Raw genomic sequence first — 24,011 nt, forward strand, 5'->3', positions numbered from 1 at the left:
ACTCACACAATTCTCACTTGAATCTTCTTCAGCGGTGAACATAGTGCATGTTGGTCCGATATCGCTTAACTGCATGGACGCCGGCCTGAGCTTCCGGGGTCCACTGGCCGGAAGCTATCCGCTGGCCAATAGCTCCCCAAAAAAGTTTCGACGTCACCACTTTGTTCATGAGGGCCAATTCTCCCGCCTCCGCAACACACCCGAGATGAGGTTCGCGGACCTGGCCATTGACCTGGCCGCGGTGCTGAGCGCCTCGCGGTCCGTCGCCACCAAGCACGTCGCCCTGCGCGGCCGGCAGCTGCAGCGATATCGCGGCGCCGCGACGACCGTCGTCGACCTCAAGAACAAGGCCGAGGCCGCGGGCGCAGAGGTCTCGGACCAGATCAGCACCCAATTGAGCTCGATCAAGGTCGAAATTACACGCCCTGATACCAATGCACCAAGAACGGAGCCTCCGCCAGCGGCGCCGCCGCGACCATCGACAGAAAGCAAGTATGCGCAGGCGTCGCGCGAGTTCAACGCCGCTGCCAGACCCGATGCCGAGGCGTTAGGCCTCCCCAGCGAGGTTGATGTCAACATATTCCATACCACAAGGGGGTCGCAGATTCTGGATTCGGTGCGCAAGCAGCGGCACAAGCAGGCTGCGGCGTCGGCGGGAGGGCCTGCCAAGGAACATCCGCTACGGCACTGGGGAAGCTCTCCTCCAATTCCGCAGGACCCCATCGTTGTCAAGGCGAAATCTCCACCATCCGCAGAGACAAGCAAGCCGCAGGAGTCAAAGTCAGTTGAGCCAGAGGTGGCTGCTGCGCCAGCAACAGAGCAGCCCGTCACCGCCAAAACAGTGCCTCCACCATTCACGAAGACGAGCGAGCCAGTGGCTGCTTCACCAGCATCAGAGCAGCCCCTCATCGAAGCCATCACAGAGGCTGTAGAGCAAGGTGACTCAAAACCAGCCTACCAGCTAAGAGAATCCAGTGTCCCTTCGTCGCGCATCAGCCGCTTGTGGAATTACGGCGGTCTCGCTGCTGGCATGTTTGGCGGTGCTGTTTCAGAGAGCGTGAGCCGAGCATTCGGTGGCGGCGGCCAAGGAAGCGTCCTGCTCAGTGGCGGAAACATGGAGCGCCTTGTCGCCAAGCTGTCCCGCATGCGCGGCGCCGCCTTGAAGCTCGGTCAGATGATGAGCTTTCAGGACTCCAAGATGCTGCCCGCGCCCATCCAAGAAGTCCTGCAGCGAGTCCAAGACCGCGCCGACTACATGCCGGCCTGGCAACGAGACCGAGTCCTCACGGCCAACCTGGGTCCCGAGTGGCGCGAGCTCTTTTCCGAGTTTGACGAGACACCCATCGCCGCCGCGTCCATCGGCCAAGTCCACAAGGCGCGGCTCAAGGCCAACGACCGCCGCGTCGCCGTCAAAATCCAGTTCCCCGGCGTCGCCGACTCCATCAACTCGGACCTCGATAACCTCAGCATCCTCCTCACCGCCACCAAGCTCCTCCCGCGGGGCCTCTACCTAAACAAGACCATTGACAATGCCCGGCTGGAGCTCGGCTGGGAGTGCGACTACGAGCGCGAGGCCGAGTGCGCCGCGCGCTACAAGGAGCTCCTCGCCGGCGAAGAAGACGTCTTTGAGGCGCCGACCGTCTACCCGGAGGCGTCCGGCAAGCACGTCCTCACCATGGACTTTCTCGACGGCGTCGGCGTCACGCGCGTCACGTCCTTTACCCAGGCCCAGCGCGACTGGATCGGCACGCAGATCCTGCGCCTGTGCCTGCGCGAAATCACCGAGTTCCGCTTCATGCAGACGGACCCCAACTGGACCAACTTCCTCTACAACGCCGACAGCAACAGGCTCGAGCTGCTCGACTTTGGCGCCTCGCGCGAGTACCCCGAGGAGTTTGTCCGGCAGTACGTGCAGCTGCTGGCCGCCGCGTCGCGGACCGACCGCGCCGCCGTCAAGGAGCTCTCGGAGCGCCTTGGCTATCTGACGGGCCATGAGAGCCGGACCATGGTCGACGCGCACACCCAGTCGGTCCTGACGCTCGCGGAGCCGTTCCTCGCGTCCGCGCCCGAGGTCTACGACTTCCACGACCAGACCATCACCGAGCGCGTCAAGGCCCTCATCCCCGTCATGCTGCAGGAGCGGCTGGCTCCGCCGCCCGAGGAGACGTACAGCCTGCACCGCAAGCTGAGCGGCGCGTTTTTGCTCTGCGCCAAGCTCGGCAGCAAGGTGCGCTGCAGGGAAATGTTTGAAAAGGCCGTGGCCAAGTCTGGCTACGTCTAGAGAGTGCTCTCAAGAAGAAGAAGACATATTGTACAATAGTCGCCCTGTAATAGATGGGAAGAAACACAATGTAAAGAAAATGCATCGCGTGCCGTTTGTATGTATATAGATTTAAGAGAATTCGGTAGTCATGGAGCGTTGGGTATCTCTCTCATCATGATTTTGCCACCTTCATTCAACCATATTCCTCCTGTCCACCAGAGAGTCTTCTCATTTACAAGTTCAGTGACGATCCCTCACGCGCACCAGGCTGTCCAGCTCCTTTCTCTCCCTGCCCGCCACCTTTTTGCGCTTGCGCTCAATCGCGCGGTCCACCTGGCCCTTGCTCATGTCGGCGAACCTGTTGGTCAGGAGCTGCGTCTTCTGGTCGCTCTTCTTGAGGTAGAACGGCTGCTTGCCCTGCGCCACCAGTCCCTTCTCCTTGCTCCTGTGCTCCTTCAACAGGCTCTCCGCCTCGTCGCGCTTCTTCTGCGCCTTCTTCTTGGACTCCATCGACAGCAGCTGCCGCTTCAGCGCGTCCTTTTCCGCAGGGTTCTTGGTCTTTTTTATCTGGACCTTGAGGTCGGCCATCTCGCTGTCGCGGTACTCCTCCAGGAAGGCGTACGCGCGCCGCGTCTTGTCCTCGTCGACGGCGCCCATGAGCGGGTCGAAGCGCGGGTCGCGGGCCTTGCGGCGGGGGTCCGGCAGGATCTCGCGGCGCCGCGAGACGGGCTTCTTGGAGGTTTGTTCCTGCGGCGCGTGCTTGGAGGAGCGGCTCGGTGGCTTAGTGCCCTTATTTTGGCTTCTGCGGGCTTCGGCTTGTTCGCGGAGCGTCATGGGTTTGGCATCTTCGTCGTCGGAGTCGTCCCTTTTATTCTTCTTTGACCGTCGGCCTGTTGCGGGCATAGTTGCTTGCGCGCGAGCTAGAGCACCAAATGTTACGGAGGAGATGTCGACTTTGGGAGGCGCCTCGCCTTCTGAGTCGGGCTGTTTAATTTATCAGTTGCATGTCGGTAAACCCTTAGCAGTCGTCAAGCCTCACCTCTGATTCTTCTTCTTCCTCGGCGTCAGACGGATCCTCGTCGTCACTGTCCTGCCCCCGGATATCTTCTTCCGATACATCGTCGTCCGATCGCTGGTTGTCCGACTCGGCTTCGAGCTCCCAGTTCTCGTCACGCCGGGCGCGTACTCTTCTATCTAGGCCGAGAGGCGGCGCTTTTCTTTTAGGCGGCATTATGGCGGTATTGTATTGTATTTTGAATATTGAATATGGAGCAGCGTTTGCAAAGCTGCCTCTTGGGAATAATTTTTTGGGACGTCGGCCGCCAACTGCAGGGATCTTTGCTATCGATAACGTGTTGTGGAGGGGAAGAGCCCACTGTAATGGTGCAGACTTCAGTGCTTTGAAGCGCCTCCAGGCCAGTCAGTATCAAAAGCGCTAAATCTATCAGTTTATTGGGCCAATTTTACTCGTTGCACAGGAATTGGACCCCATTCACTTGGTCAAACCTCAAACCAATAATGCGCAAACATTGAACCTGCGTAGCACCTGGGCCTGCATTGGAACGCTCACTTTACATGCTGCTTCTGCAAAGGCTCATATCCACCCGTCTACCCAGGTGTCTCAACTCGCCTAAAGCTCCCTCCGCCACTCATCCTCTCAGAGCTCACATCCACTCCAGAAGCGCGGCGGATCGCCATTATGCCGATTACGTTCAAGTACAGCCCTCAAAAGATTTCAATTACGAGATGGCGTCTCAGGAGATCGTGGCCGTGAGCCAGCAGTCAGTACAGGTTGTGGTTGCTCTGAAAGAAAATGCCCACCCGAGTGTCAGCAAACGGCTCGCAGCCCAACAACCAAGGAGGAAGTTCCGCAAGCCCAAGGCCAAGCCGGTCACTTCGACCATGACGGAGCAGAACGGCTCTGAAGTTCAAGTCACTGTGACAGAAACAGAGACCAAAAAGTATAAAACGCCAAGGCAGACGAAGAAGCAGAAAAAGGGCGAAAGAGAGGCTGCTGCGACTGCTGCGACTGCTGCGACTGCTGCGACTGCTGCGACTGCTGCGACTGCTGAGGCCACCACGACTGCAAAGACGGCCAAGGTATCAGTCCCGCCAGCAGTTATTCAAATTACCGAGACAATAAGGTATACAGCCTTCCCATCTCATCAACTCCCATACTGACCATCATACTAGATCCCATACGGAAAAGAGCCTCTTTGCCCGCGACGAAGTCACAGTCCCCAGCGCAGCATCAGGCGGCGTCCCCGAGCCCACCGAGGCCTACCTTCGCTCCGCCAGCCTTCCCCCCTTCCGTCTCGCGAGCCCGCGGCGGATCCTCATCGTCATGGACCTCAACGGGACCCTCCTGCACCGTCCCAACAAGCGGCGCCCCTCGCACTTTGTCGAGCGGCCGCACGCGCGCGTCTTCATGGACTACCTGCTGTCCGCGTTTCGCGTGGCCGTGTGGTCGTCGGCGCGGCCGCAAAATGTGCACAGCATGGTCGCCAGTCTGCTGACGCCGGACCAGCGCCGCCTGTGCCTCGTCATCTGGGGCCGCGACCGCTTCGGCCTCTCCAAGGCCGACTACGACACCCGCGTGCAGTGCTACAAGCGCCTCACACGGCTCTGGGCGGACCGCGCCGTCGCGTCGAGCAGCGACGGCGGCACCGGCACCGGCCGCTGGGGCGCCCGCTGGGATCAGTCCAACACGGTGCTCGTCGATGACTCGGCGGAAAAGGCCCGCAGCGAGCCGTTCAACCTGCTGCAGATTCCAGAGTACGACGGGCCGGCGGGCGAGACGCCGAATGTGCTGCCGCAGGTGCATGATTACATCAATGAGCTGGCGCATCAGGCGGATATAAGTCGCTATATACGAGAGAACCCGTTCAAGCTTGAGGCGGGCTACACGTTGTAAGAAAAGGGGAAAGCAGCTATGCTGTCTCTGAATGGATGGTAGCACGAGCAAGGAATCGGTCTGAGCTTGTCAGCACTGAAAGGAGAGGGTACGCGCATAGATGGCTCTCAAAAACTGGCGGATGGTTAGAGAATGGACTCGTTTTTGCAGAGATCCTGGATGGTTGGATTTGACATTTGCAGATGGTATTGCAGCTTCGTCGGCGACTACTCGAAACCTGCACTGAAGAGGTCAGCGGGTAGATTGCAGCGTGAAGCGCAGAACAAGGACAGTCGTATTACCACTTAAGGTCAATGTATGATATATAGATGGAAAGTTTGGTACTACTCGCTGAGAACGGTTTCTCCTTGCTGCACAAGCCTGACAGCGTGTCTGGACATTCCTGGTCAGTGAGACGATACAAGTTATTACTGCATGCAGTAGTTTACATGCAGACTTCGAGAGTCGGAACAGTTTAAACACAAAAGCATACATGCGTTTTGATTTGCTATATACCAGTGTTTACCAGGATCATATTTGTACCCATCCATTCCAAAGGTCATTACAATGCAGGCGCTTCAATCATGAATAGCACATCTGCAACTCGTAATTCATTTTCCCAGTCATCAACCCATGATCCGTATGCCTCATTACCCAACCCAGTTCATTAAATCGTTTATTTGAAGACCTTGCCGTCGGCGTGGGGGTACTCCTTGCCGTTGACAACGACAGGCTTCTCCCAGCCCCAGTTGGCCTCGACAAAGGCGCGGTCCTCTTCCTTCTTGGGGTCCAGCTTGGTGAAGCTGTAGCTCTCGTAGTCGGGGGCGACGTCGAAAACGGGCTCGAAGTCCTGGCCACGGATGACGAAAGCACCCTGGATGACGGAGTCGTTGTTCTGGCCATAGACGGAGGCGGTACCGAAGACGTACTTGCGGGAGCCCTCGAGACGGGTGTTGAAGCCACCAATCAGGTTGTTGGACATGAAGGTGAGGGTGAGCTCGTCGTTGTACTTGTAGTCAACCTTCCAGATGGAGAACTCATCGAAGGGAACGGTCTCCCAGAAGTACTTCATGGCAACGGGGGTATCGTTGTTGGAGTAATAGCGCTTGAAGTCGTCAAGGGCGAAGCTGGGCTTGCCAAGAGCCTCGCAAGGGTGCTTGGGCTTGGGAGCAGGGGCATCCTCAGTAGCAGCAGGGACAGCGGCAGCAGCGGGGGCGGCCTTGGGAGCCTCAGCCTTCTTAGGGGCAACGTTGGGGAGAGCAACCTTGTCAATGAGCTGAACCTTGCCGACAATGTCGGAGTAGATGGGCTGGTTGACAATGGTCTCGTACCAACGGGTGGTGGCAGGGTGGGCCTGGCGCCACTTGGTGTCGTAGAAGAACTCGAAGCCGCGGCTGATGATGCCAGCGGAGAAGAGATCGGCGAGAGTCAGACGGTCACCAACGAGGTAGGTGTGCTCAAGGAGGTACTTCTCGACGACAGCAACGGTCTTCTCAGACTCCTTAGCGGCGTCATTGACAGCCTGCTTGTTGTAGGTAGCACGGCCGAGGAGGGGAAGGTACTGGCCGGCAAGGGCGTTGAGGAGATCGGTGTTGAAGTAGGACATCCACTTGAGGATGGAAGCGTAATCCTGCTTGGTCTTGCCGAGAAGAGTGGTCTTCTCGTTCTGGGAGGTGACTGTTTCATGTTAGCATTTGTGCTGCCAATGGAAACGAGCAAACAAGAGTATTTGAAGAGCAAAATGTCAGAAGTTAGGCGATATCCACACGAAAAAGTTTTTCAGACAGGGATAACTGTATAAATAAAAGGCTAAGTCATCACACAAAGAGACGGCCCAAGTTGGGCCGCGAGATGAGGGGGCAGAGCTTGCAAAAACGAAATCTGAGTCACGTACAGTAGATGGCGATGGCGACAGCCTCGTGGAGGGTGAAGCCGTCCTCGCCGACGAAGGCAGGAACGCGGCCGATAGGGCTGCCAGTCAGGTGCTCAGGAGTGCGAGCAACAGACAAGTCGACGGTCGTGACCTTGACATCGAGGCCATTGGCCTTGGCGACGGCCTTGATGGCGATGGAGCGGGGGTTGCCCTGGAGGGAGCAGAGCTGTCAGCGACTCGAATTTTGGAAGGAAAAAGAGTTCAATCAGGCAGTTGGCCTTACCTCGCTGGCGAAAAGGGTTCCAAAAGCCATTTTGACTGTATATCTCAGTTGATTAACGACTGGTGATGTGGTTGAGAAATGAAGCTGAGGAGACTTTCAGGAGGAAAAGCTGCCCTCGACCCGCAGAGGTTGAGGAAATTTTTATGGTGGGATAATTTTAGCCCCGCGTGCGGTGGCTCCTACAGCAACAGCAAACGGTGGCTGGTGAGTGGCTGCGAAGGCACCGCCGGCCTGCAGCAATGTATCTAATCTCCACGTGATGTGGCGCCGAAGCTAGGCCAGCCAGACAAAGGGTTTTTGAGCAACGTCCGACTTCAAATCTTTAGGAGAGCGAGAGCGCAGCGGCGACACGAATTTTACGCAAATTGCCAAAGTCGACGCAACAATGGCCAGTGTCAGCGCGAGCCTGCGCCAATTGCGGTGCAAGAAGCCCGCCCTGGGCTCGCAATGGCTACCCACGGCCGTGGCGAGACGAGCTTCCCCTTCAACACCCCTAGCCGTCAGAACGCTCGCGACGACGACGACGACGACGACGCCGAGCAGCGAAGACACCACCTCGAGCTTCGACAACAACACCGACCTCAAGTCGCAGCTCGAGGCCATCCGGATCCCGCATCGCGGCGTGACGCACGCGCGCGCCGTGCCCGCGACGCCGTCGTACTTTTCCCGGACGCCGCAGTTCAACGACCTGCACATCCAGCTGGCGCGACTGCTCGCGCGGCACAACCACCTGCCGACGCTACCATCGGCCGAGGCGGCACAGATGCCATGGCTCAAGCTCGAGGCCATGCGGCGCGAGCTCGGCGAGAGCATCAAGGCGTCGCACTTTTCGCAGGTGATGCGCGTGGTGCGCCGCCTGCACTGCATCGAGCCCTCGCTAGCGCCCGACGAGGTCAAGGCCGCCGTCGCCCGCTTCACCAAGCCCGTCAACGCGCTGCTCAACGTTGCCCGCCCGCTCACCGTGGACCGTTTCGGGCGCGCCGTCGGCGTCGGCCGCAGGAAGACTTCGACGGCCCGCGCCTTTGTCGTCGAGGGCACCGGCGAGATTCTCGTCAACGGCAAGACCCTGAGCGAGGCGTTTGGCCGCGTCCACGACCGCGAGAGCGCCGTCTGGGCCCTCATGTCCACGGGCCGCCTCGACAAGTACAACATCTGGGCCCTGGTGGAGGGAGGCGGAACCACGGGTCAGGCTGAGGCCATGACAATGGCCGTCGCCAAGGGCCTGCTGGCACACGAGCCAGCACTCAAGCCCGCTCTACGAAAAGGTAAGCAACATATTTCCGGCTTGTGTCATTGCGGTACCGTACTAGAGAGACTTTTGTTTGCTAACACGTCTTTTTTTTTCTCCGTCTGCAGCCGGCTGTATCACGCGTGATCCCAGAAAGGTAGAGAGAAAGTTGCACGGTCACGTCAAGGCTCGCAAGAGCCCTGCCTGGGTCAAGCGATAGAAGAAGAAACAGGTTCAGACAGCGTATTTCCCACCATTGGATACGGCTTATAGCAAGGCAGTTGTTGTCATTCTTCGCCGCATCAATTGGGTGTCCTGGACGCCACGATGCGACCGGAAGTGCCGCTTTTAGTCACCCGGCACCCATGTACATTATCATTTCTGCTACATGCATCACCATCAAATGTAGTTATAAACAAAGAAAGCGATTTTTTTCCCCTTCACATCGTGATCCCACCCCCCTCCCCTCCACAATCTCACCCACTCCGTCGGATGAAGCCGGTTGTTAGGTAGGATGCGAACTAGTTCAAGCCTCGTGACAATATAGTGTGCAAAGGGACCTAGCCTGGGGTCGATGCTGCTCCTGCCTAGCCGGCGACCGGGGGGGTAGGTAGCCTGTCGAGATAAGGGAGCATGGGAATTGATTTCTCGTCCCAAGATGTTCTGTGCCGAATTCTCATCCGGCTGCTCCCCTGCTCAGTCACCCGCAGTCGTGCTAAGCGAGGAAGGGAAGGTCCATACGAGTTCATCGATGGGGAAGCACCGAACTGCAGGCGCCTCACTCAATTAAGAAGCTGAAGAACATAAGTACTGACAGGGCTAACTAGTCAGAGTGGCGTGCGGCACACCAGGGTGCCAATTCCCGAAGCGCATGGTGCTGCAGGGTGCCAGCGTCCCGTACATGGGCTAAATTTCATAGAAATAAATGTTTCGCTCTGCTCTCCGCTCAAACGTCAATCACAAAAAAAAAAAAAAAGTTCCGGACCATGGGTCGATGTACAGAGGTGGAGAGGTAAATAAGCATGGCCTCACCGTGGCCAGCCTCGGTCTCGAGTAGCATAAAAGACTCACATGTCACCTACCCTGGCGGATATGTCGGCTTACCGATAAACTGTGACGTTGAGTAACTAAGTTACGTGTCAAGCGCATCCGGCCATTCGGTATCTGCACTGGCATCTTGTCTCACTCTGGGTAGGTAGCCCGCGATGGCCGGGCTCGTGGCATGAACCCTGTTAGTGCTGTCGCGAGTCGCTAGGTAGCTATTTAGTGTGCCCCATCCCTGGCGCAGATCAACGCACCTCGTGAATAAAGGTTTCGTGTAAGACGCCTGCCTGTCAATTCTGCGTCTTTCGGCGACGGAACGGCAATTCGTTCGACGGCAAAAGCATCGGCGAGTGAGCCGTCTGTTCACAGGCTGGGCAGGACGAGAGTATGAAGGCCCGTCCGTCGGTGTCATGTTGCAGATTAACCTTAACCCGATCTGAATCAGGGTCCTCAGTCCGCCCATGCACTGTCGGCATAAACATGACGGGGACTTTTTATGCACGGACACGTCTTTGTCCAAAGGATTTATGGACACTGCTGGGTCGCAATTCACTCTTCATACGTCTAATTAGTCAAACCTGTTGAATGGCGCAGAACGACCGGCATGACGATGTGGCTCTCGACAGAGTCTTGCCAGTCTGGCAACTTATCCGGCACGGCACAAGCATCTGCATGGTGGCAGCCCTAGCCAGCGGCTTGATTAATATTTCACATTACTCAAAGTGGTTAGCTTCGAGCGAAGACTGCTGTCTCGTGGGGATATATACAAGAGAGCTTGTGTCACGTTCCGCCACGAGGCAGCCTGAACAAATTAAGGCACTTTAGCAAACACTCGGCTTAGTGTGCCGCAAGGCCCCCTTGGGCCTCATGGCCTCGGAAGCTACTGGCCTCGGAAGCTACTGATATCTCACTGCTTCTGCTTGCTCAAAAAGGCGCCATAAGTGTACAGAATAATGTCTTTCAGAAGCTCAGTCGGCCTTGTAAGCCCGTTGGTTCAGCTGCAGAATGCGATTCCGAGTCACATCTCATTCACTGGGTCAGTGCGTGGAAGGTTGAACTCTCGCTGTTGTACTTGCTACCATGTTTCGCATTCTTCCATTAGTATAATTTACACTTGTGAAGACAGCGTCCGGGATTTTTGAGGTTACCCTGTCGCGGGGAGAGTGGAAGCAGCCTCAACCAAGGGTTATAAGTGGACGGGGCCGGCAGGCAGCGGTCCGCGACAGCATACACCAAGGTCCGTAGCCCGAAGTTTAGCGAACAAGGCTGCTGATAAGAACACGTCGACACGTTTCCAAAATTCCAGCAGCAAAGCGATGCTTCTTCGATTTTGACCCTGTCAATGAAACGCGGCAGTTAGCAATTTGCAGGGGTGGGCAGGGAACTAATTTGCTGAGCGCCACCAAGCTACCGTTATTGAGAGTCGTTTGCTAGCCACGTCGGGAAGCTGATCGAAAATCGTTGAAATCTAGGATAATTCAGCCTCCCACGGCGGAACATGCCAGCGCCAAGTGCAGCTAGTCCGTGGAGAGCAGCAAATTTGAGGCAGTGCAACAGATCGTCGCGTATCAAACGTTTAATGACGATCCTGTCGCCTTGTCCTCATTCTGTATAATGCGGTCTTTGAAGTGTCAAATTAGCAGAACGGCCTTTTGTGAGAATGATGATTGAAGTGTTGCACGCCAAGCCCCTCACAGGAGTACAAATACGCGCAGCCTCGACCTTGGCATGCGGAGTGAGGAAGCCACATGCAGGCATTCGCCCTGAATATGTGTTTTGTCTGCAACTGTCCGCTTATTACTGTACTACTGTAAGCCATCGTCCTTGCTGAGGTCCTATCCTAGTAGTCACGGAGTGCGCAGTTGAGGTTTCAAATTAAACGAAGTTCGCGGGGCAAGTCTTGATGATCGAACATGATCTCCTACGGAAAGTGGCGTCTCTGAGTGTCCGGTCGATTGTCCAAAAGCGTAAGGATTGTCCGAAATGTATTTGCCTTGCAATGCAGGAGAAACATGGCCTGAGGCGGGAGGGACCCTTCAGTACGCCGCATGACGATGCATGGGTTGCTGCAACAAGGCTGCCGTTTTGTTTTCGTGATGGATACCAACCAGGCGTTCAATGCTTGTTGCATAAGCTCGGTTATAAACCGACGTTGTTTTCATTTCGAGGTCCAGTTACAAAAGAGACCGTTGCTCAATATATTTACGCCGGCCGGCAAAGAGCTGTAGTTGTCGCCGTCAGTGGATACGCAATTCTTTTGGTTGCATGATGTATCATTTCGATGCCGCAAGCATGTAAGTTAGAGTTTGCTCTCTGTAATGCGTAGGCCTCGGCAGCCTCGTGTGCATCATCCACCAGCGACTGGTAAGTTTGTAAGTAGACGAATGGCTTGATATTGTTTCTTGGATCAGTGTTATAGGCCGGGCCGTGATAGGTAGCGCCAAGATCCCGATCATCACCCCCCAAGCGCCTGGCCTGATCATTGTTCTGTCACAACATGGAAAGGCATTAAACTGAGCATGTGAAAGATTGTAGCGATATCAATGCAACTGTTGCAGTCGATTCCGTCATTTCCGTAACGTGCATAAAGATGCCCAATGTTGGGCTGACTGGCTACTACATGCTCGCGTAGACAAACGGGCTTGGCTCGGCGGCATCCTGGGCTTCCGTTGATTTGAGTTGATTGAAGCCGCGGAGAGCTGATTCAAGGGAAGTCAGGGTAGATGACAAAAAGATTTCTCCGTATCAGTATGGCGAGTTTGAGGAATAGAGAAGCGTGTCATGCGGTGCTATTTTGAGGGCGCTGCCTTGCAGTCTGCGAGAGTGAATGCTGCTTGAAAAATAGGCTTGGCAGGCAAGTAAAGTGAGGCGAGCGCACGAACCCACGGGGCCAGGCGGGGCGGGGCGCACTGTTGACTGCTTGGTACTCACAGTGGGTGTTGCATTGATTAAGCTAGGGTTTAGCGGGTTGACGGGCAATTTTTTTAGCGGACAGAGAGTCATTTGGCACTGACAGCTGGTAGGTACCTAGGTATGTAATAATTAGAAGTGCTAATAATAAGGTAGCATGTGTTTTGGAGCAAAATGTTTCCAAATGCAAGGCACTTGGCTAGCAGCCAGGCCTTGACCAGTCATGACGAGACACCCGGCGGACAGGACAGTTGACATGGACACTGACAGCCCGTGACAGGCTCCCCACCCAACTGCCCTGGTCCACTATAAGCACCGCTAAAAAGCAGCCTGGTGAAGTTACAGGCGGTGCCTTCCCCCGTTGGGCAGTTCCTGGGGCGCGCCATGGTCAGGCAGCGGCCTTGGGCTGCCGCTCTGGCTGCGACTTGTCCTCCTCTCAACAACAATTGGCCTCCACAGCACCGCAAATCTTTCCACAATGGCTTTTGCTTTCGTCTATGCATTCTGTCTTTTCGTTGTGTCCATCCAAGAGGCGCATGACCCGGCTCGTTCTAGAGCCCATCGTTAGCACAGCACGCATTCACGCCAGGCCGTCGCCAAGTGCAAGTCGCCGTGCCACTCGGGCCACTAGATGATGCTGGCGTAACGTCGTATACCAGTTCCGCGACTCGCTCTGAGCCAGAATCTGCCCCTTTTCGCCTCGATAGCCCTTTATCTGCGGCTGCCTGCGGCGGTCGTCTTGAGTCGCAGCCGTCTGCTGAGACGCTGGACACCTTGGCCTCCTTGGGGCGGACAGCATCGCGAGAAGCCAACAGCAGTAGCAGGACCATCAATCACACACAGGGACCTGCCGACTTCGTCAGGAAATGAGCAGGCCTGCTTAGGTAGGTGGCGGCGCCTGTCTCCAGCGGGGACACACTCACACCCTGCTTTCAGTAAACTTTATCCCCTCGTGGGGGGTGTGTCGTTGGCGCGGGAGTCGCTGCCAGGCAGACGTCAGCCACAACCCAGCCTGGTCTTGTCCGCTGCGTCGACGCAATACTGGTACAAGACAAAGTTTATCCTCGCGTCCCTCCAGTGGGCGTTGTGGGCTTCTCGCCGCGTCGCACGCAGAGTAGCATCCCGCTCAGCTACACCGGCCACAGCACTCACCTCGGACCTGGCGCTACACTGCCAATCATCGCCTATTCCAGCCAAGGTCAACCTGGTCAATCCATGGCCGCGTGCTCTCTCGCTCATCACCAGACGGCCTCTCGGCTAGGACAGGACTCGGGGTTCTCCAATTTCCATCTTTGCAGGTGCCGGATCGCCCGTGCATGCAGCCTGCGGCCCCGGCCAAGACGCAACTTTCGGCCGGGTGTTGTAACTCGCCTCGCTCGCGAAACACCGCTCGGCTGTATGTATTCATGAAACAAGCCTTGTCCTGACTTTTACGTCGCATTCAACATCGCATTCCATGCATTGCAGCTCGGTCAAAGCCGCAGCCTCCTCGAGTCAAGCACGCCAAACCCCCTAGCAAAACTCCTGCTCGCATACATCGCTCTAGCTTGATGCAAGTCTCAGCCACTAGCTGCAAGTCCCCTCGTCAAAACAGGAAAACAGCAACCGTCTTCAGCTGCACTTACACATCTGCCCATGCCTTCTTAATTGGCCGTTGAATTGGTATCGGCAGCCTGCTCGCCATTGTTGGGACGAATCCACTCTCTAGTGGCTTGTCTCTGAAGCCTTATTCATTGAATGGTCCAGGTCACAACTCCGACACCGACACCTTCCCTTGTTCACTGACTCGAGTGGGTATCAGCCATGGCCGCCGTCGTTGACAAGTCGCGCATAAACGCTTATGGGTTCCGCAACCTCCACATGGGCTTCCCCCAAAACCCTTACCCATGTTGGCAGCAGCAATATTCCCTTCGGTCCTTTTGAGTATCTGAATGTCAGGGCAGTTAAGCCCCCGTTTTTCTTGTGGCCAGGCCTCTTGCAGGTGTGCCTGCAGTCAAGCCTCGAGGCCTCTGCTTCTAGGCCGGGCCATCCTCGAGATGCGCCTAGCGGGCTCATAATGCCTGCTTTTATGCAGATCAAGTACCAGTAGACTATGCTCAGCCGAGAACTTTGTCTTCAACCTATCTTGCCCCTTTCCCCCTTTGGACCTGGAATTCCTAACTCAAATCAGCTTCCCACTGTTACCGGTCCTTACAGACACCCCCCTCCCCTGCGTACCAGGTTGATCCCCGAGAGTGTGGCTCACTTGTCGTCTTGCTCATACTTGACGCCCAAAATTTTCCTTCCAGAAACCTGACGTCGCGAGTAGCCCTCCTGCGTGTCCACTACACTCGTCTGGATTAATACGCATGTGTTTGTAACTTCTGCAGCGTCCGTACTTGTACAGTTATCAAATTCCCCCAACTCTGTCATTGTTGCCGTTCCAATTGGGCAACAACGACTCTCTAGCCTCGATGATATAAGATGGCCTCCCCCGCCTCTTACACAGATAGGTCACATTCAAACTAAAGAGCCGTGGACACCTCATCTTCCACCTGCTCTCAACACGAGATCGAGCCCCTTCCGCATACACTCGGCTCCGCCCCTCCCCATTCGCCCTCTTTTTCTACTCTCGCAAGTTATCTTGTATAACCCCTCTTCCCTGAAAATCCACTTGTTGGTCTGCTCATCGCCATCGGCGGGTCTAGGGGCTCTTGGCTCCTCGACAACACAGTTGCTCCGTCGGGCTGGGCTGGTTCTCACCATCCGCTCCCTGGAGATTCGGGACCGAAAAGGTGGGCAGCTATCGCCCCAGTGGCGCTTTACAAAGGACTCTCTGTTCGTGACGTTGCATTCTGCCAAGCTCAAACCGACAACGATTATCGATTTTCAATTTATTCTCTTCATCATCGCCAATAACAAGCGACAAGCTCTGCATTCATCAAGCCGCAGTGAGCCGGCCTGCCATTGTCTGTCAGTTGTGTTATCCTGCCAATCATGAACTACTCGATCTGTGGCTTCAAATTCTGCCAATCACGTACACAACGGTTTTTAATGCTGGCCGAGACCCCAATTGCGAGAAGCTGCTGGTTCACCATTCGCCCCGTCTCGTTGACATAATACGACACGCCAACACCCTTCACGACCTCGAATGGCACCAACTCTTCGACGCTTACGTTACCATCGTCTTCCAAGTCGACCTCCAATCTTACTGAGCAAGCTCCGGTTATTTATTTCCGACATCTTAGTTTGCATATGATTGCACATCGGCCAGTTCTCGGTGACATCTGGCCCCAAAACAGTACCCTCGAAAAGCTCTCTGACGGTGTCAAGTGCGAAGGGCTCGCTTTGCATTCTTACTAGTTACACGCTGCCGCCGCAGTGGCGCATTTTTACCCTTCGCCCGCTTCCTTGTCCTCGGCCAATCGTGAAGCTCGATTCCTCGAGGCTTCGTGTGGAGAATTTGCCGGGGATATGGATGGGCACAATCAGGACCGACGGTGCAGCCAAAACACCGTGAGCAGCTCCCAGGAGTCGATATATTCAGCCGTTGGTTCAGCTAGCTCGCAAAACGAGCTGCTCTCCGGTGTAGCGGCAGGCCGATACCGCCATGGGCAGCAGCAACAACAACCGCTCGGGCTGACCGCGCAGGCGCGCACCCTCGAAAGTAGTACAGGTGGTGACAGCCAATATTACTCTGATCCGATGTCAAGCTTTTCCAGTTCTACAAATTTATCAGCCGCACAAATGTCTTACGGATCAGGCTACGACCCCAGTGGCAACGATGGCGCTGGAGCGCGACAGCAGCAGCAAACAGTAGGGTTTGGCAGCTACAACGCAAGCATGATGATGTACAGCGTACCGCAAACGAACGCACAAACCTCGATGTATAGCACCTCGCAGTACGCCGCCTCAGTGTCTTCAAGAAATAACCCCATGGCATCCACGTCGCTGCTATCCAGCCAGCCAGACGTGAATCCAGCTTATTTTGAGACGGCAGAGGTTTCTCCTGGGACGACCTCGCTAGACCCTGCCACCGCCAGCGCGTCGACGACGGCATACTACCAGGGCATTCCTGCCACGTTTCACTACGCAGCTGGCGCAGCCCCAGGAAGCAGTGGTGACAGTGCCAGTGGCATCAGCGGGCTCACCGGGGCGGAAAGCTTCTACCATCTCGCCGATCCAGGTGTGGACAGTTCTGCCGTGATGGCCGAGACTTCCGCGCCGGATAGGACGGCTGAGTTTGAAGAAAAGTGGAAAGACTATCAGCGGCGTCTAGCCAACGTCTTTCAAGACATTACAAACGGAACTCTGGATCGAGCAGCTGATGGCCTCCTGGGCGTCTCCTTTTGGCTTTTGTCCCGAGTAGAAGAACTAGGTCGGTGACAACAGTCCAGTAGCACTCTTTCCAATGTCGGTGCTTTGATTATGTTTGATTTTACGTTGCGGACATGTTATCCTGTTGCACCCAACTCGCCTACACCTCATTCTTGGGCCGCCAGCTAATATTCATCATCTTACAGGCCTAACCGACGACGACGAAGACCTTCACAAGGACCGCCTGAAGCTATGGCAAGACTTCAACCACGCCTGGATTGCGCTTATTTTCAAGCAAAAGCAGTACATGCTGCGAGAGTTGGGTGACACCATAGTGCTACAGCCCTTGTCATTACGAATAGTTAAGAGGATGGGTGACGAGCTGATTCGCCTCTGTGACGGCATCGAGCGTCATGGCCTCGTGGACTACCAATTCGGTGTTTGGGAGGATGAAATCGAATCATGTAAGTGCAAGCGTCATTGATGCCAAAGGTTGATCGTGTCAGACGACTTGGAGAGTTTGTGCACTGACATGCCAATTTGTATTAGTGCTTGAGGACTGCGTCAAGCTATTTGAGGAGAGAGAAAAGGAATCTGGCCGCCGGGACCAGGCCAAGCGTAATGGATAACGAGTACATGACGAAAGAAGGAGAGAAGCACATCATGTTGTTACGATGCCCTTTTGGCGCATTCATTTTAGGAGCATTAGAATCATATACAGCGGGCATTTCGGACATTGCCAAGTCGGCCCTTTCACAATTATACGGCACTTTAAAATCAAGCACAAAAACCAGCCTTGAACATACTGAACATACTTGGCATTGTATGTTTCGTTTCGAGACAAGAGGAGGACCAATCATGCTCACCCATGTCTGAGTGTCTATGCAATTTCGCCGTCCACTGCGTCATCTCGAGCGGCATGTCTGTTGGCGCGCGAGAATTATCCGGAAGTCATGAGCCAAAATTCGCCCAACCAAATTCCCCGCCTTTTGACTGGTATTACGAAATTGGTGCTCACTCATCTCGATACCCCCGTTGAGGAGAGGGGGGGGTGTGCATGAAAATCCATGTCAGACACGTAGGTGCTCGCGCTGCCCGGCCCAGCTGAAATAACGTCCATCGTTTGGTTTAGCTCTGCATAACGCGGCCCCAAACTCTAAATGGGAAAAAAACGCCGACGGCGGGCAGGCGCATACTCTCCGCACTCCCGGGACCTTGCTGCGGGATGCAATATGCTCGTATCTACTACTCAACGGAAATAAAGATGCGTCTACATGTCATAATACATGTCTTGTAGCATGGGGCAAGGCGAGAAGCGATCCCGGGGATCACGTTCACCTCATCAACGGCTGCCGTTGGGTGATGTGCCGGACCCCGCAAAAAACCGACAAGGGCAGATCTATCTTGTTTGTCTGGCGTGTCTTGGGTAGTTTTTGGCCTGGTGCATACTGGTAGGTAGGGACCGACCACACTGGCGGTATTAGTGATGGCCCAATGTAGGTAGGTAAACGACCTAACTAGTAAGTTGCTGCCAAGACGCCAAAAAGAAAAGAAAAGCCTCGTCGGATAAGCAGGCAACTAAAAAAAAAAAAGGAGCGCCCAACAGAGACGGACACCCGTGACAACAACAAAGACATACATGTGTAGCTTCTTTGCGATTTGTTATCTAGTTGTTGTAGCTACCTCGGGCAAATAGAAAAACTAGCGCGAGAATAAAATGCACACACGAAATGTCAGCGGGGACGGAGGGGGGGTAAGATGGATGCGACAGCCGATGGGCGTCGACGGCGAGCGCTTGGAGGTGATTAGCCACGACTACATGGTTATCAGTCTTGCTATTCGTTGGTCAAGGAACGAGCGCTCGGAGAGCGAGGGACGCACGTTGCCGAGGCTCCCGCCCTATCTTTCCTTTTATTACTTTTGCCCCGCGCGTTGAATTTGGTTATTTATTTTTATTTTTTTTTCTGGCCAAGTACACCAGCGGAACCCGCGGAATGTCTGTCATCCGTGGTTGTTGGGGCCCGAGTAGCGGTGGTTTGGCACTTTGTTGCGACATGATATTTGCACATGGCACCAAGGAGACGCAAGCGGGAAGAGAAAAAATGAGAGCGAAAAAGAAAAAGAAAAACGCCATGTTCGATAATCGTTACATCATGATGCCAAGTCCATGTTTGTTTTTAGAGTTCATTTGGCAGCTTCCCAGCGACTGCTGTTTTTTTAGCGTGTATTGTTTTTTAATGCTGTGTTTTGATATATGCCCAGTTTCTTCTCCCCTCAGAATTGGTCTAGCCATCGACTCATGTTAGCTTATGCCTTTAATTTGCCAAGCCAATAGCCAAGGCCAAGAGCCAAGTCGGTTCAACTTCCAACCGCAGGATATAATCAAGCAGCCAAACGAGTTCGGGAACAAGTTTCCCCTTTTTTTTTGTTTTATACAAAATTTACCCGTCGGTTGAAGAAGCAGCGGCAGAGAAAGGGAGAGGTTGCTGGCGGGCTGGCGGGCTGGCAGGCGCACGTTTTGAAAGGAAGAGTAGCAGGAAAAGACTCACCTAAAGTCATGCTCATGCTCACGTCGGTATTCTCCACCATCTTGGTAAACTCCTCAAAGCTAATCTTGCCGTCGCCGTCCAGGTCCGCCTCCATGATGGTCTTGTCGACAATCTGCTGCAGCTGCTGGTCCTTGAGGTTGTTGCCCACCATCATCTTGAGCACGATGAAGAGCTCGCCGTTGCTAATGTACCCGTCGCGGTCAATGTCGTACACCTTGAAGGCGAAGCGCAGCTTCTGCTCCTTGTTGCCCTTGCTGCTGAACGCGCTGAGGCCCGACACGAATTCTTGAAAGTCGACGTCGCCGCCGCCGTCTTCGTCGAAAATGGCAATCATCCTGCGAGAGGCGTGCGCCTGTCAGCATACCTTTGGTCTCTTCTTCTCTCTCTCGTTTTATTCAGTGGGGTGGTGGTGGTGGTGGGCGCTCACCGAGTAGCGAGGGGGTTTGATGAGATTTGCGGCAGGCTGAGGAATTCGTCTCGCTCGATTGTGCCCGAGTTGTCCTGCGCGCAGAATCCGTGTCAGTATGCGTACGAGTCAACGATGCATGTGTCCTTTTAAAACCAAAGTACCTTGTCCAGCTTCATGAAGCGCTTCCGTAGACGGTCGACTTCCTCTCTGTCGACTGCAGCGCACGTTAGTTTCCACCACTTGTTGCTGCCAACTGCCGTATCATCTCGACGCGGGGGCACAAACAGTTGGATCCCTGGACAATGTTGTCCAGGACGGCGCTGGTGGTGTTGCCCATGGCGAAGACGGCGGGCGCGACAGGCTTGCGCAGGCGGTGTGAGGGTAGTGGGCGAGTCGCGTGAGCTTGAAAAGTCGGCGGTCCGAGGTGCGATCGTATTAGGTCCTCGTTTTAGGCTGTCTCGGCTGCGGCTAGAGTGATGGCTGGGTCGGTCGTCGTCGCGGTCGTGGAGATGCCAATGTCGTGTGGGTGGTGGTGGGAGCTGTGCCTGACAATGGAGGGGTTCAGGTGCGGAGCACGAGCCAGGTTCAATGACGAACGATGGCTACCCTATACGTAGCTTTGGATTATGCTCTGCGGTTCTGCGTTGGGATATATAATACTTTTGGCGTTTTTAAGGGTTTGGGTTGGCATTTATTTGTTCAAACAAGGGTGAGCCCTTATCTACGTATGGCTGCGATTTTATGCGTCGAGATTAATCGTGCTGAGGCTCACTGTGGCCGGTGACAGCTCTTCATCAAGAACGCGATGTTGTCACGTCATCTGTAGCACCAGCAGTTACACTGCAGAAAAAGAAAAGAAAAGAAAAGAAAGGAACAGAAAAGAAAAGGCAGAGAGGTGCTCAGGCACGGAGAGACGATGCGAGACTAGAATTGAACCTCGAGGGTTTACTCCCAACATCAGCATTGTTTACACATCTGACGTCGCAGCCAGCCGCGCATCCAGCCAATCTACAGCCATGCTACGAGATCTGGCTGCCATCTGGTTGCCACGATCGGTTACTAAGCAGACGCGTTGGCATGCACATTTGCGTGCAGAAGCTCACTGCCAGCGTTCAGATGTACCGGCCCAGCTCCAGCGGGCGCCCAGGGTACTCCGTTCCCGTACAGTGGCTGCAGTGCCCGCCGTAGCTGCTTTTGGCGTAGCCTCCAGCGCTCTCAGGGGGCCAGAAAGAGGGGGAAAGTGGATGGCCCATGCACGCGCCTTGTACCTCTCGCCGCCAAACCGGCAGCAGAGTGACATTGCGTGCCAGAACAGGTCAACAAACATCCTCCGTTTTCCACGCATGCACCCAGTGAAAATTCTTCGCGCGGCAAAACAATCCCAACGTCACCTCATCCGCTGCGAGACTTTGCGCATCAAAAGGGTGCCACCACAGCGCCTTTTTCATCCGCCAAATATCAAAACCGCCCTTTTCAGACCCCGATTTATGACTTGAGTGATTTTTTTGGCGGTTTTTCCGCGGGCAGACTGCCGTCCTCCACCACCCCTGCACCATGTCGTCTCGCAAGGTTCGGGTCAAGAAGCTCAGCGTCAAGACTCCTCTTCCTGTGCTCAGGGAAGACCAGATCGATGCTACAGAGTATGAGACCATCACCACCGAGTCTCAAATCGCGACCGGAGTCGAGCACGCCGAAGAAAAGGTTCGTCCAAAACGCCCCTATCTGATGCCTGATATCACGAGTTTTACCACGTGACCCACTGTCAAACCAACCCCTGTCACTCTTGTGCATCCGCGCCTCATACCCCAAACTGGCGCTAACACGGCCTGATTTCTTTAGGAATATCATTTGCAATCCATTCTCAAAGATGCCGGCACAAGTAATGACCAGGAGATTCCTGTTCCGCCTCCCCAGGAGAGCGAGGTAAACTATGAGCAGCTTTACCCCGTACCTTTCCACAAGCCATCCACATATATTCGCTTCTCCCAGACTGTCGAGGAGTGCATCGGCTGCCAGTATGACATGAGCTCCGAGGACAATGACTTCCTCAAGACTTATAATGCCAAGCCCGGGCCTGCCGGCGCCCTATCTGATGACGACTTTGAGCGCATCATGGAAGTCTTTGAAGACACGGCTGCTGAACAAACTCCCTTTGCGTCCATCGATAACACCGTCGTTGCGTACGACATGATGGTACCCGGACTCAACCACATCGGATCACAGCACCTGCTGCAGCACGCCAAAGCCATCTATGAGTACTGGAAGACGAAGCGCCAAGAGGCTGGTAACAAGCCGCTGCCTCCTACGCTCAAGTTTGAGACACACCAAGAGACAGATGACACCGACCCGTATGTCTGCTTCAGACGTCGTGAAGCTCGACAGACCAGGAAGACGCGCGGTCGCGACAATAAGATTGCCGAGACGCTCAAGCGCCTGCGTCGTGAGCTCGAGGATGGTCGCCAGCTGGTGCTCGTCTCATATGAGCGTGAAATGATGAAGCGTGAGCTTTTGCACATGGAACGTGCGGTCTTTGAGGAGCGTGCGAGACTTAAACATATTAAGCTCCGGCTCGGAATCAAAGGCGAAGACGACGACCTTGTCAACCAAAAGGTATGCGCAGCAGCTTTCCCAGCCTCCAATGACCCGCGACTGACTCCGAATAGCCACAAAAACGAAAGCCTGTCGACACGACGGCTGCTGCACGGGCTGCTGGCACCCATGTCCGCACCCCAGTCCGGCCCGATGGCCGCCAAATGGAAGCCGACCTTGTCCAACTTGCTGACCAGCTTGCTGAAAAGGAGAAGGAGCTTCGTAACGAGATCGACACCAAGGTCCAGAACCATCGCAGATGGAACCAGAACCACATTGATCTTACTGTAGACCCGTTGTCGCCGGTACACGAACAGGGCTTGGAGCTCAAGTTCCGCCCGGCAAAGACGCAATACCTAATGACGCCGCCCGCCTCTGTATCGTCAGACTCGATGGAAGTGGATGAAGACGGACCTGCGCCCATGCAGCTGGACAAGCCGCATGCTGGCCCCGTCTTCCAGTTCAAAGCGGGCGGAGTCGCGGCTGAGCCGCTGCAGACCAACCAGCCGGCCTTTCGTCGCAGAATTGGTCGTTTGAGCCGCCTCTGGATAGACCGACGAGGCATGGCAACGCCACCCAAAACGGATTCGCAAGGATATTCGGACCGTTGGAAGTACGATTCCGATGAGGAGGAGGACGATGAGCCACCAGTCTATGAGCTGGACCCATACGACACAAGAGCGTTGAAGTTCCGGGCTACCATTCCGCTGAGCTCATACCTCTTCCGCGGCAGACCGTCTGTGGCTGTACCACCAGAAGCTTTGACCAGTGGTGCGAATCGGACGTTGCCTGCGCCGCCACCGGCGCAGCAACAGGCGCAAGCCGCCTCCTAGCGGCAGAGGCGACATGCTTGTAGTATAGGGTGATTTGTATATAGCGTCTGTTTTTTGATATTCCGGAGGATTACCGAGAGGATTGGTGATCCGATGTACCAGTATATAGCCTGATTGGCATATTGTTTGCGCGGAGTTGGGAGTTGGGATTCATGTCTTGGGGTCTTAGACTAAGATGCCCCCCCGGCACAAATTCATAAAAGAATAAAAAGAACTGGTAGAACCAGAAGCGATCTCTTCTTCATGAATAGTGCCTGTCGCTGTTGAAGACTTGATATGTAGAATCGTATTGCCATGGGGTGGTGGTTTGGTGGGCGGCCGACAGCGGCGAGTGTAACGTGGAAGGCCGAACGGGAGACTGCGTGTGCGGCGTTCATGCAGGCATGGCGACGGCTGCGCCGTATGAAGTCGTCTCGACCGGCAGAATCATGGGTTCACGAAGGACGTGAGCGCTGTTGCGAGAGGAGGAAGCCAGCTGAGGAATTCCACGGTGGCAGCGTGGCCATACAAACGAGGCTCAGCTGACTAGATGGGGAACGGACGGCGGGTAAGCAATGTTACAGAAAGTGGCCGAGCGCGTTGTGCAAAGGGCCGGATATGGCGAATTATTTTCTGGCACGAACCATATGGACAGAACTAGGAGGGACGTAATGATATAGGAACAAAGAAAAAAAGCAGTCAAGAAGAAACTGTGAAGCGGGAGAGAGAGGAGAGAGAGAGTGCCATGGTCTGTGTAAAAAAGCGTGCCGCTTGTAAAACAATCGCACAGTGGTGCGGTGGTGAGGTGGAAGTGGGGCCCGCGCATCGTTAGCAAGCCGGCATGTGGTTTTGGGCGCGAATC

General features: G+C 55.1%; 8 protein-coding genes across 8 annotated transcripts; 5 read left to right on the forward strand and 3 right to left on the reverse strand.

Annotated features, from left to right (window-relative positions):
- Window positions 1–73: 73 nt before the first annotated feature.
- Window positions 74–2,281, forward strand: LMH87_004600 (uncharacterized protein; the record flags this gene model as incomplete). Its single annotated transcript, XM_056195846.1, has 1 exon — window positions 74–2,281. The coding sequence occupies one exon, from the start codon at window positions 74–76 to the stop codon at window positions 2,279–2,281; it is 2,208 nt and encodes a 735-aa protein (XP_056049434.1).
- Window positions 2,282–2,503: 222 nt separating this feature from the next.
- Window positions 2,504–3,494, reverse strand: LMH87_004601 (uncharacterized protein; the record flags this gene model as incomplete). Its single annotated transcript, XM_056195847.1, has 2 exons — window positions 2,504–3,247; window positions 3,303–3,494. 2 exons carry the CDS (start codon window positions 3,492–3,494, stop codon window positions 2,504–2,506), a joined length of 936 nt encoding a protein of 311 aa, XP_056049435.1.
- A 515-nt stretch (window positions 3,495–4,009) lies between these two features.
- Window positions 4,010–5,177, forward strand: LMH87_004602 (uncharacterized protein; the record flags this gene model as incomplete). Its single annotated transcript, XM_056195848.1, has 2 exons — window positions 4,010–4,407; window positions 4,457–5,177. The coding sequence occupies 2 exons, from the start codon at window positions 4,010–4,012 to the stop codon at window positions 5,175–5,177; spliced, it is 1,119 nt and encodes a 372-aa protein (XP_056049436.1).
- Window positions 5,178–5,832: 655 nt separating this feature from the next.
- On the reverse strand, window positions 5,833–7,342 carry LMH87_004603 (uncharacterized protein; the record flags this gene model as incomplete). The annotated part of the gene is made up of 3 exons (XM_056195849.1): window positions 5,833–6,833; window positions 7,051–7,240; window positions 7,313–7,342. The coding sequence occupies 3 exons, from the start codon at window positions 7,340–7,342 to the stop codon at window positions 5,833–5,835; spliced, it is 1,221 nt and encodes a 406-aa protein (XP_056049437.1).
- Window positions 7,343–7,697: 355 nt separating this feature from the next.
- LMH87_004604 (uncharacterized protein) lies at window positions 7,698–8,760 on the forward strand (the record flags this gene model as incomplete). The annotated part of the gene is made up of 2 exons (XM_056195850.1): window positions 7,698–8,577; window positions 8,669–8,760. 2 exons carry the CDS (start codon window positions 7,698–7,700, stop codon window positions 8,758–8,760), a joined length of 972 nt encoding a protein of 323 aa, XP_056049438.1.
- Window positions 8,761–15,947: 7,187 nt separating this feature from the next.
- On the forward strand, window positions 15,948–17,419 carry LMH87_004605 (uncharacterized protein; the record flags this gene model as incomplete). Its single annotated transcript, XM_056195851.1, has 3 exons — window positions 15,948–16,851; window positions 16,997–17,254; window positions 17,340–17,419. The coding sequence occupies 3 exons, from the start codon at window positions 15,948–15,950 to the stop codon at window positions 17,417–17,419; spliced, it is 1,242 nt and encodes a 413-aa protein (XP_056049439.1).
- Window positions 17,420–19,064: 1,645 nt separating this feature from the next.
- Window positions 19,065–20,085, reverse strand: LMH87_004606 (uncharacterized protein; the record flags this gene model as incomplete). The annotated part of the gene is made up of 5 exons (XM_056195852.1): window positions 19,065–19,075; window positions 19,340–19,674; window positions 19,767–19,840; window positions 19,910–19,962; window positions 20,034–20,085. The coding sequence occupies 5 exons, from the start codon at window positions 20,083–20,085 to the stop codon at window positions 19,065–19,067; spliced, it is 525 nt and encodes a 174-aa protein (XP_056049440.1).
- A 1,217-nt stretch (window positions 20,086–21,302) lies between these two features.
- Window positions 21,303–23,170, forward strand: LMH87_004607 (uncharacterized protein; the record flags this gene model as incomplete). Its single annotated transcript, XM_056195853.1, has 3 exons — window positions 21,303–21,449; window positions 21,588–22,358; window positions 22,412–23,170. 3 exons carry the CDS (start codon window positions 21,303–21,305, stop codon window positions 23,168–23,170), a joined length of 1,677 nt encoding a protein of 558 aa, XP_056049441.1.
- Window positions 23,171–24,011: the final 841 nt, after the last annotated feature.

This window comes from Akanthomyces muscarius, chromosome 2, assembly GCF_028009165.1.
Source record: "Akanthomyces muscarius strain Ve6 chromosome 2, whole genome shotgun sequence".
Classification (NCBI taxonomy): Eukaryota; Fungi; Ascomycota; class Sordariomycetes; order Hypocreales; family Cordycipitaceae; genus Akanthomyces; species Akanthomyces muscarius.